Source organism: Homalodisca vitripennis, chromosome 5 (genome assembly GCF_021130785.1).
Source record: "Homalodisca vitripennis isolate AUS2020 chromosome 5, UT_GWSS_2.1, whole genome shotgun sequence".
NCBI classification, from domain to species: Eukaryota; Metazoa; Arthropoda; class Insecta; order Hemiptera; family Cicadellidae; genus Homalodisca; species Homalodisca vitripennis.
Window position 1 is genome coordinate 37101268 of NC_060211.1, and position 11957 is coordinate 37113224.

General features: G+C 32.3%; 1 protein-coding gene across 1 annotated transcript in view; it reads right to left on the reverse strand.

Annotated features, from left to right (window-relative positions):
* LOC124362004 (facilitated trehalose transporter Tret1-like) overlaps positions 1–7684 on the reverse strand; it is a 31546-nt gene extending 23862 nt beyond the window's left edge. Inside the window, exons 1-2 of the mRNA XM_046816137.1 lie at positions 7434–7684; positions 223–358 (exon numbers count right to left, since the gene is read on the reverse strand). Of these exons, the coding sequence (XP_046672093.1) occupies positions 223–358; positions 7434–7484 (187 nt within the window). The 5' untranslated portion in view covers positions 7485–7684. The remainder of the gene's footprint in view (positions 1–222; positions 359–7433) is intronic.
* Positions 7685–11957: the final 4273 nt, after the last annotated feature.

Consider the following 11957-nt stretch of genomic DNA (forward strand, 5'->3'; position numbering starts at 1 on the left):
TTTAAATAAAGGTCACGTATGACGTAATAATTCAAAGCCTTTTATTTTAGCATAGGCATTTTCTTTCAAATAACGATAAATATATTATCCTGTATATATATATATATATATATATATATATATATATATATATATATATATATCATTACCTCTTTACTCTGTGTTTTTATCACTTATACTTATTAATTTTCAACTCCTATCAGAAGCATTATGGAAACTTACCGAACCAAGACGCCTCCTCCTCAGAGAAACTGAGGGGTGAATGAGTGGTCCTGAGGGCACCAATGATGAGTACCGGCATGCAGATGATCATGCCCACGTTCACATTGAGGCAGTTGAAGGCTAGCGCCGCCAACACCTAAAGCATTGACACATATTACATCACACACACAAACATTAGGACACCTATTAGATGTGTTGAGAAATCTTGGTTATTACTGTAACCAGTATATACTCAATATTACGCATTATGGATGAATTTTGACTGGATGTTTAATCCTGCTAAATTTCCAAATTCCCCAAGAGAGTTCACTTCTGACTGGTTTATACCTTTTAGTTCAATTCACACTGGGTACAGCAAATCTTACCACTTACTTCTGGGCAACCTTATGGATATCCAGGACCAACACATCACTAATCGCAAATAAAATCGATAGTTTTAGTCTTTTGCTGTAGATGGCTATTTGAGTTTTTGGGGCTCTCTAAGTGTTACAGACTGTTGCTAGCCTACAGAAAGGGCATACAACCCCTTGCCTGCTTTGATTGGAGTGTCTCATACAGAGACTTAACTTATATTAATAACCAAAATCCTTCCTCATAGATCTTGACAGTACGCGGCGTCTACCCGTAATCTTACCCATCCAGAATAACCTGTCAGTCCGGAAGCAGTGCAAAGGTTCTTTTAGGATTATTTTAAACTTCTCAGCTTATCGTCCTAAGAGAACAAAGAAAGTACTAAGATTAAGTTTGTTTTTGAAAAATACCAACGTTTCCTGATGGTATAATTTTTAATACTCAAACTATTTTTCAACTAACAATTAATGGGTGTAGAACACTAGTTAATAAAAACTTAAGACAAAGTCAACAACTCAATTTTAACTTCTAAAAACTTAATTTATTTTTAGAAAAACAAGGAATGAGCTCTACGTTTAGCTACATCCACAATGAACCTCTGTAAACCGTGAGCTAAATGTCGTAGATAAACCATTGAACCTAACCTCAAACTCACAACAAAGTCATATGATGTAAGACACTTAACCCAGATGCTACCACCCAAGGGCGTGTACACCTACAGCGCATTTATGGGACATTTAACTATTTCCTCAATGAACTTTATGTATCCAGGTTTTTACCGCACAGTTCTCGAACTAAAATGGTGCAAATTACCCAAATTTTAGCCCGGATTTTATGACTATTCTTGAAATATTCTGGTACATGATTTATTTTATGGAATATTTGAAGGAATTTATCTTTAAAAGATTACTTGTTTCGATAAGAAAATACGAATGATATTGTAACTGAACGAACAAAGTATTGAATAAGAGTAGAATAATACAGTAGTTTTTTTTGAAGGGCTGCGCAGTAGAAATTCTGACTTCTCGTTACCACTAAGTGCGAAAATTAACAGATTTGATGAGACTGCTTTCTTTGTATGTGTTTTAACTTCACGCCTGAACAGCCCAAAGGTACTAGTTAGGGCTCATACGGCCTGTAAGGTTGTGAAGCGAAGCATATAGTTCATGCGAATGTTAAGTTCAGCTCCATATCATCTTCTGCTTAGTGCAGCATCTGAAATCTGATACTGTCACAGACGTGTGGCTCTTGGGATCTGGAATCTATCTCGTACAGCTCCGAGGCTGGGTGAGCTCATGAATAATAACATAAGGATTTAAAATTGACTACTATTTCACATACATTATGGTGCATATTACGCATATCCTTATGTATGTATTCTTTTTAGGTGTAAGGACTGTGTGTCTTTAATTAAAGGAGTAGACGTTCAACGAATGCAGACGTTCTGTAGTTCAGTTTTAATAATAAATTAGTGTTGTGTTTAGTATTTCTATTAAGTGCATGTTTTACAGATTGTGAAGTTGACATGCAACATGGTTGTGATTCCTGCCGTAGGCGTGTCACAACGTTCTGGTATGATTTGTTTATTTTAACCTACTTTGTAATTATGTGTTAGGTTAGTTATTTACCTGAAGAATAGATAAGATTGCAGACCTCGAAATATAGTTCGAGCTTTTAAATACAATCACTGTTTCCACTAGTTTCTCAGCATTTCTTTCGGCAGTAGAAAAAACTTCTATGATATAAACATGTAATAGATATCTCCAATACCGTCCAAGATACAAAAATATCGTATAATGAGATATTTAGGAAATGTTTTACGGATCTCCAAAACATTTTTCTTTTTTTTGCTTCTTTGATAAGTTAATACATAACGGGGTTGTGTTTCTTTTTTATTTTTTTTTTTTAACAGCCATGAAATTGACGCAAAATCGCGACTAAGCTACCCAATAAAGTTAGCCGAGATATTTATAAGAACAATATCTTGCTACCGAAAAGACATTTCCCATAGGTAATTATAAACCAAATGTACCTAAGACACCTATGCAATTTAAAAATACTAGTGTTTTGCTTATGAGTTATTGTTGCCTGCGAATTTCTAACTAGAAGTGCATTGCACTAACTGTTGCAATTCGCATATTGAGCTCACTGCTCAGGGTGGTAGTATCTATAAATATTTCCTTTGAAAACACATTGAATAAACAATGTTAAAGCCAGGAACACAAGTAATAAATATTTAATTATGGAAATTAAATTATATTGCGAAATCCATTGCCATTTACAAACGAGTTAAAAACTACATTGTCAGTTGATTGTGTTTTCATTGCGAAAATGCAACGTTACTGACTCTTCAAATTTATTTGATAGCCTTTGTCCTGGTCTGATAGCATTCAGCGTAATTAAATAGTTCAGTGAACTGACTAGCCCTTTAAACCCTTTCATTGTGTTTTTGGTTTTATCAAATCAGTGCTAACTAAAAAGCTTGATGTTATAATGAATTCAATTCAACTCTGTTAAGTCGTGTATCCTTGCAGATGTAGTTTATTCTGTTAGAAGTCTGGTATATACTCGTATTTGTCAACTACTTGTTCGATAGTACATAGATTGTTTCCAACCCATCCATGACCTCTCGGAGACGGATGAAAGAGAAAGACAGTCTCGAGAAGATATTAACTTCGCTGCAGTAACAGAACCAAAGGACAAGAAATTTACTTCATTTAGGAATTTCTGTTTAAACAATTTTGTAATACGTAAGGATATCAAAATTTTCAATGAATTTTGAAACAGGAAAAAGATAAAATGGTGGTTTTCCCATATCTCTGTACGCCTGCGTGCTTCCGTTTGTGTTCTTCGATACGCCACTGTATCGGTTTATTATAATATCATTTTTCATTTTGTGTTCGTTGTACATTATTCGTATATCAGTTTCTCTGCGTTTTTCTAGTGAGAAATCATAATTTACAGATCAATTACAATAATCTATATAAATTTTCGAATAAGTTAAAATAAACAATAGCAAATTCTGAAAATAATGGCATTACCTCAGTGATAACTTGGACCAATAATGACGCCTATTTTCAACTATAAAGCGAATATCCTCTTAACATATTTATATGTTTATCGAGGACACTATACCAATTATGATAAGGAAAATTATTCACAAGAAAATAAGAGGTTGTCCCTAGTTGAATGACCTCGGCTTAGACATTTTCATAGAACACTTACAATTATGATCACCTAAGGTAATATAGATCAGTAATATAGGTCAAAAGGAGGAAACACCTCGTCTAACAATTCTGAAGATTAGTATTAATGGCAGTTACGGCCGTGGCTCTGAATAAACATATTAATAGAGGACCCGTTCAAAGCGTTATCTTAGAAGAAGCTGAATCCACCAAGTTTCTTGGTACCTTGATAGATCGCTGACTATCATGTAGAAAAAGTTTGCTCAAAGGTTAATTCCGGCATTTATGTCCTGCGCAAATTTGTAAAAAATTTTTCAACGGATATATTAAAAACTCTAGATTGTGGTTTGACATATTAATATTTATCATACGGTTTGACACTATGGTCTTGAAATAGTATTTAGAGCACAAAAGAAACCTGTAGGAATTCTTTTGAAATTGAATTCTAGAGAGTCATGCAAAGTTGCTTTTAGGGAACTAGAAGTGTCCACTATACCCTGCTTCTATGTTCTCGAGGTCGCCCTGTACTGTCATTTCAAATGCAAAATGGCCAATGACAGGGACGTCCACCAATACGCGAAGAGAGGCAGGGACAATTTAAGAAATAAACAACACAGAACGACAGCGTTTCAATACTTACCGTCTCAAAATAGCGTAAGACTTATCAAAAAGCTCTAAAATATAAATGATTCCAAACAATTTAAATATCGATAAAAACACCTCCTGGTATCAAAAGCGTTTTACTCCGTTGAAAAGTTGATGGGACGCTGGGGAGAAAATATTAGAATATCACAATTGATAGTCAAATTGACATCCCAGTTACTACTGGGACAGTATATCTTATATATATATACAAGTGTGTGTGTGTGTGTGTGTGTGTGTGTGTGTGTGTGTGTGGGGGGGGGGGCTTTAAATTTACTTGCTAGTTTTTCATTATTAAATGTATAACGTTATTTAATAACTTTAATTGTAAACACTATTGTTTCGCAAAGTGCACTACCATATGTTCAACTTAAAAGTACATCCGAAAAATAATTACTGAAACTGGACCTAATATCCGTTAATTGTAAAATGTGTTTATACTAGTCACGGGTCAAAATTTATCAATATTTTTAGACAAATTCCAGGAAATTAGGTACAAGAGATAGCGCAATATATTTCCATAAATAAGGGACTTCAACCATTGAGATTTTGTAAATACAACCATTACAAAACTTGCAGAATAAAATCTTTTATATTCTTAAAGTAACTTAATATTAATATCAATCAATTTTATATAATTATTATGTAATTATAACTGTAGTGACTAGATTTCTAGAAGTAACATAACTAAAATGTTTCCTTTGATATTAGCCATCTATTGTTTAAGGACTTTTTAAAATTATTTAGAAGGCATAATTAAGACTTGTGTAACCTTACATTCACAAAGAATAACATTTCAAAATATTTCTCTTGTCTGTTCTTTGTTTCTAATAATCCTAATTTAACGAAACTAAGTTTTAATTTTTGTTAAGTATTTTCTCTTAGTTAAATTGCCTAAAATAATAGACATAAATTTCGGTCGATAAATGAGAACAGTGTTTGATCTGTTTACGAAATTCATTTTTATCAGAGTTAACTTTTTACACGCAATGTGAGTTCTTAATTGGGCATGACCTTAATTAATAGATACGGTTTTTAAGAATTGGTTGTGGGATATGCTTTCAACGAAAAAATTGATAACGTCGCCAGTATAATTGATTAATGTTCAAAACACGAATATTAAGATCAAGGTTTGTTGTTTATTTTAAATAACAATTTTTGAACCATAGGGTCACGATACGAGAAAATTTAAAGGTTAAAGTTCAGAAGAGAACGAAATGTATGCAACTATTTTCATCGTACCAAATTACTGATTTTTGAAGGAGCCATCCTTTCTCCCTCAGTCCGCAGGAAGATAAATGTCACGTGTTGTTATCATCTTTAAAGATATATAGACACATATTGTTTAATAGGAAGACGTATTGTTGCAAATTTCTAAAACTCTTTTCCGTTTTTCTTTACGGTATCTAATGATTGAAATATAACTATTATTTTTTCAAAGTTTGAAAGGCTGTCGCGATAAAACTCTATGAAATATCGGAAAACTCTAAAACCTTCTTTTTAAATTTCGAAATAAACTTGTAGTTTTCGATTTTTGGTGTGAAATAATCAGGAAAATACTTCGCAAATTGTGAATTGCCGCTGAAATTAGTTAAGCTTGTGATGAATTAAACAATTAACGAGAAATTACGATCAATATATCAGTTTTCACTTAAATTGACTATAAATCATGGCAACTTTCGTGTTTACCACGATTTTCTCGCATTTAATAAATACATTTGTCAGTACAATACCAACTTTGTCTTGATCTATTAAGTACTACGGCAATTAATGTATTCATAAGACAGCAGTTATACTGCATAGACCAAGTTATATATTCAGTATACTCGTATTTAATTACAAGACGATATTTATCTAAAATTTTTAACCCTCAGGTCTTACAAAGTGTTTTAGAATTATCAGATTATTTACGATAATTTTTGTTCTTACGTGTTTCTTAATACCTCATCATACGAGTATTTTGATATAGCTGGCACACACATTTTTTACTATATACATCTGGAGTAATTGAGGACACAAACTCTTCCGTTGGTCTTATTATTTTAAGACTAATCGTGGTACATAGGCAATAATTGTATATAGCTTGGATGAATTCGTTAGCCAGTGTTAATTAATAAAAATTTTAAAGATAGCGGACATTCGCATACTCAACATATACATAACACGATACATTTTTAAATATACTAACTTATTACGAATAAGTTTTATTCTTGTTCATATTTCTATATATATTAACGTTTCAAGATGGCGGCTATTAAAGGTTTGGAATAGGAATAGTTGTATATCAGTTATTATCCATTCAATCCAATCACAAATAAGTGTTATAGATTGCTTAGGCCATTTACGATAATTTTTGTACTTATTTGTACATATTTTGCATATCCCTTAAGACATCATTTAACGGAAGTAAAAAGTTTTAAGTATTGTGTTACATTTCGGGAATAGTTGTGAACTCGATAACTGCCGTAGTTCTTAATAGATGTGGACTAAACATTGGATAGAGATAGTACTTACACATAGCTTGAATGAGGGCGTTAGCCAACCTTAACCAATAAAGTATTTCAAGATGGTAGTAATTCGTATTTGGGCAAGTCTATGATATTTCATAACATAAATAAAAATTTACACTTTCCTTAAAACTTTAAGCAATTTCAAACAACTTTTTATTCTTAATTATTGTTTGAATAATTGGCAGGGTAAATTTATGCAAGTTTCTATGTGAATCGCTATAAGGGGGAATGTGTTGTCAACATCTTCAGTTTTACATTTAGAGATAATGGCCATATATGAATCTACCTTTCTCCCGAATAAAAGCATATTATACCAAAAACAAATAATATTTTTTGTTTAATTTATTATTAACCTTCTGACGTATTATTAATTATATTGTTGGCTATAATACAGCTTAGTTATTGTTTGGTGGCATTAAAACGTTGCCTTTTCACTGGAATATAACACATTCTTATGGGATTAAAACGCCTCTTGACAGAAAAAATACACATTGAAATATTACGCAAATACAAATCATAATACCTGCGCACAGGTGGATCGAGATCCATAGTTCCTATTGATGTAGTTCTCCATTTCACTAATAACACTACTTCCTATATGCTAAACTTTCACTATCACGAACAGCGTGTGTTGTGGTCACTGGTTCGCTGGTTAACCTCCCTCCCTCACACTGACATTGACACTGAGAGAACCGTCAACAGTTGCTGTACTTCCCCGTCACGAGTCTGTAACTGAACCGAGAACAGAACCGACCGTCCACGCGCATCTTCTGATTACGGTTTATCACTATCAGTGCATTCCTATTAGATAAAGATAAGCCTTATGTGTTGTGATTTATTTGTGCTACAAACTTTATCAATTGTTTAATGTTGCTGATAGCATTCCAGGAAGGATGTTATCAATTTCATATCATTATTTTTGATTGCCGATACGTATCATGAAATTGTATGCTACAGACACTGTAAACTTTCAAATTTTCACAATGTAGAGTGACAAAAATAAAGATCCTTTTTTGCACCATGTTTAAACACAACTAAAAAATGCCCAGGTCCTGGCATGCAAACAATACTGAGTCAGTGACAGCCGAGTTAATCTACGTCTGTGCCTGTTCGGTCTACAGAGCCTGGGTCATTGTTTACCTTAGCTGGAAGCATTTGTTCTTTGACAACACAAGTTTTTGTTTTGTTAGCGATGATCTCACTCTAATAACATCGCTGTGTTCAGAAAGTCTCACTTCGAACGAAAAGAACATTATTACTCTAAGAGGCTTTTCTAATTAATTCTGTTGTTCGGAAAATAGTGATTTAATTTGCAATTTCAGACTGCAAACCCTTTCAGTCTACATAATGATTTCCTATGACAGCCAGTATACAAAACCAATAAAAATTATATTTTCAGATGTAAGGTAGATTATTGGTTAGTCTTATAAATAACAATGAATCGCTAGATGTGTTACTAAGCGCTAATCTCGAGAATGGCTGGACCGATTCGGATAATTCGTTTTTAATTCGTTTAAGTTTAAGAAAGATTTATTAAGACAAAATTTACCCAAAATATTTTAGAACTCAAAAGACCGTTATACATACGAAAGATAATTCAAAGTTAACTTACTCTAAACAGCTGTTGAGACTTTCAGCGGAAATTAGCCAAAGACCCAGAAACGGAAATTTGTTAACATTAAAGTTTTAGTAAATATTAAACATAAAGAGCTTGATCAGTAGTGCAATGATTATTGCAAAGACGAAGTTACTATCTAGTTTTAAAACAGATTGTGCCAGTGACTAAATTAACTATCGAATGCATTGGATATAATCATTTATATCCTGTTATAAAATCTATCTTTATCATGAAAGCTGTGAATATTTGCACATACCCTAATTAAAACGGGTTGGTTCCTTTTCTTTGGGTAGGAAATGTTTACTGAGGCTTAAGAACACCAGTAGGGTGGACAAAACGAGCCATTTGTTCCCAAATTAGAGTTAGAAAAACAAGACTTCCTTGCGTGATGGTATTTTTGCTTTAGCTTTAGTATTCTGAAATGATTAATGGACTTATCCACTCTTCCCCTTATGACAGCAGCAGAACACAAGCGGTGGAAGTGGATTCAGTTTCACCGAAAATTTCTTGTTAAGGATACGTATGTTTATTATTTTCTGATCGAAGTAAATAATCAAAATTAATTATAGTTCAAGAAAGTTGGAAATCCGAGCCCTACACACACACACACACACACACACACATATATATATATATATATATATATATATATATATATATATATATATATGTCTTGGTTGGTGCAGTAACGCAAACTTAAACTGTAAAACCATAAATAAATTTGACCGGAATTTATTTTAAATACACAAGTTATACACTTTTATATTACAGTAACGATTCAGTTGTACGTAAGTATGTGTATATTTTCATAACCGGTATAAAAAACGAACTTAACTATGGCACTTTAAATACCATAGGAAATATATTACAAGGGTCAGACGCTTTCAACCAAAGTATGTCATGAAAACTAACTAATTTTTATTTATATGTTCTTGATTAGAGCAACAAAAAACTCAACTGTGTTACCTATGACAGGAAGTGAACTTACACGGTGGGAGACCGGAAGTAAATTACAAGAGCTGAAAGTAGACGCTTTTTGACCGTGGTAAATTTCTAAAACCTTTTATATATAAAAGTGTTCTTTATCAGGGCATTACGGAAAGTAACCACAACTGTGATTCCAGAATTGTAATTATTACAAACCAAAAATAAATCTTACTACACATGCTAATCCTTTACTAAGAACAAAAAAAATTGTAGAATCTTGGAGCATTGGAAAAAAGGTTTATTGTACTATCACTAGCATAAATGAATACAACATTTTCAAATATAACTTTTTTTTGTGCAAGGCCTTTCGGAATCAAAGATTCCATCATCAGGCACTTTACAAATTAACAAATGTTTACTACATTTACAAATAAATTCATTACTATTAGTTGTATTCATTTATACTAGTGATAGTACAATAAGTAAAAATTGTTTACTCTCATAAAAATATACACTTAAATAAGTAGCACTAGATATATGCCCATATCTATCTGAAAACTATTAAAGGCCTCTATCATATAAAATGGTAAACGCATGCATAAGAACCCTACGGCCTTCGATTTTGAAAATTGCGTACGAAGCTGCGGGTAACTGCTATTATACAGGGTGTATCAGACATTATCATGACCTTTCAGTTGTTTTAAGGTGTGTACAAAGACATTTGAACACACTGGGATCTCGTGTAAATACCAACGCCTTTATCCCGATTATAAGACTTCTGAGCTTATCAAAGTGTAGTGGTTTTTTCAATCGAATTGCATTTTTATAATTATTTTTATATACGAGTATACCATACTTATTTCACTAAATTGTGATCAATTGTTATCTGTAATTCCTCAGAAAAATGGTTAAATCGTATTAAAATAAGATTTCTAATAACTTGTAAACTAGAAGAGATAAAAATTCATTTTTAATTTAATTTTGTTAATAACCATTAACTTCATGTGCGACATCACCTATATTCTTATTTAAGAGTATCGGGTACGGGGCTGCAAAGTTTTCGATTTTGAAAATATGGTGCTGTAAGAAAAGCATACCGTTCGAAACCTTACTTGTGCTTTTTTAAACATAAAAAATTGACACCTACAAACTTAAATACAAAATTATCACAGTAAAAATAAAAACCACACTCTTAAAATTCTTTCTATTAATTTTGAGATTTCTTAATATATTTTCTGAATTATTGTACCCAATTGTTCAGCATTCCAAGATCTTAAAAGTCATGTGCCACATAACATGTCTTGCTCTGAAATTTCGAGATTCGAACCTGTGACCTTCATTTTCGGGCACGCCATATAAATTAAATGCGGCGAAAACTATTTTTCAACACTCGTCGCATGATATTTATTAGGGTACAGTTTATTGCATCGCTTTATGTCAAACGGCTTAACAACAGGAGATTGCGATCGGATGGTATGAAACACCTGTAAAATATTAATAATAAAATTGACAGGAAACTTGAAATAATATAGTACCTTATTTATAACTTCAAACAAAAAGAAAAGTAAATGAACCACGACAAATGATCACCTTTTAACTGTTCTGGAACTTTCCAAGAATATCACACCTTGTAATAACTCAGCAGCTGAAAGCCGATTTGTATTATATAAGTACTCAATCTGTTTTTCTTGAAATCGATAGAAGAATTCCACGAAAGCAGTATTATTAGTTATCTGTAGAAGAACTTTTATAATTTCAATAATGTAGCAAGTAATTAGAGATACTATGTGCAGTCTTTTATTTACAATAAAATACTAATATTGTGCAGTATCCGAAATAAAACTGTGTACATATTGAAATGCCTACTATTTAAAACTATTTAAGGCAGGTGAGACTGCTAATGAATGCTACTGTATACATTGTAATTTGAATGTACACACCTGAATCAGTGTCGGTAAGAAAATATCACAATTATCTTAACCACAAATCCGATTTCTTTGTTTGAAATTTGTTATGACGATGGAAGGATTGTGAAGGAAACAGGATTTATATTGTCGCATATCATACTATCTCCGATTATGATAAGTTTTTGATGATCGCGATGATGTAGTAAAAATGTTTCAAAAGTTATATCATGACGACTATTGTAATACAATGGTTTCAATGAAATTACAAACCTGGCAATAAAGTATCATGAAGTGTCATTTCGATGATTTTTAAAAACTAAACTAAAAAAGATAGGTGATAAAATTCCGCCAATATTCTTTAAATGATTACAGGGATTTAAATGAAAACACTTTAAATAATTCATCCCCTTTTAGGCTTAGTTGTTAATGAATTGATATATTTTTCAATTTTAAGAGGTCATCAAATGCATTACTCACTTATCAATTTTATAGTGTGTTTTATGGCTCCTTAATTTCTAAGAAATTATTCTACTATTCCACCGTAGCATAGAGGTAAGGCTGCGAATCCTTAGCTTGACATCACGGGTTCGATTTC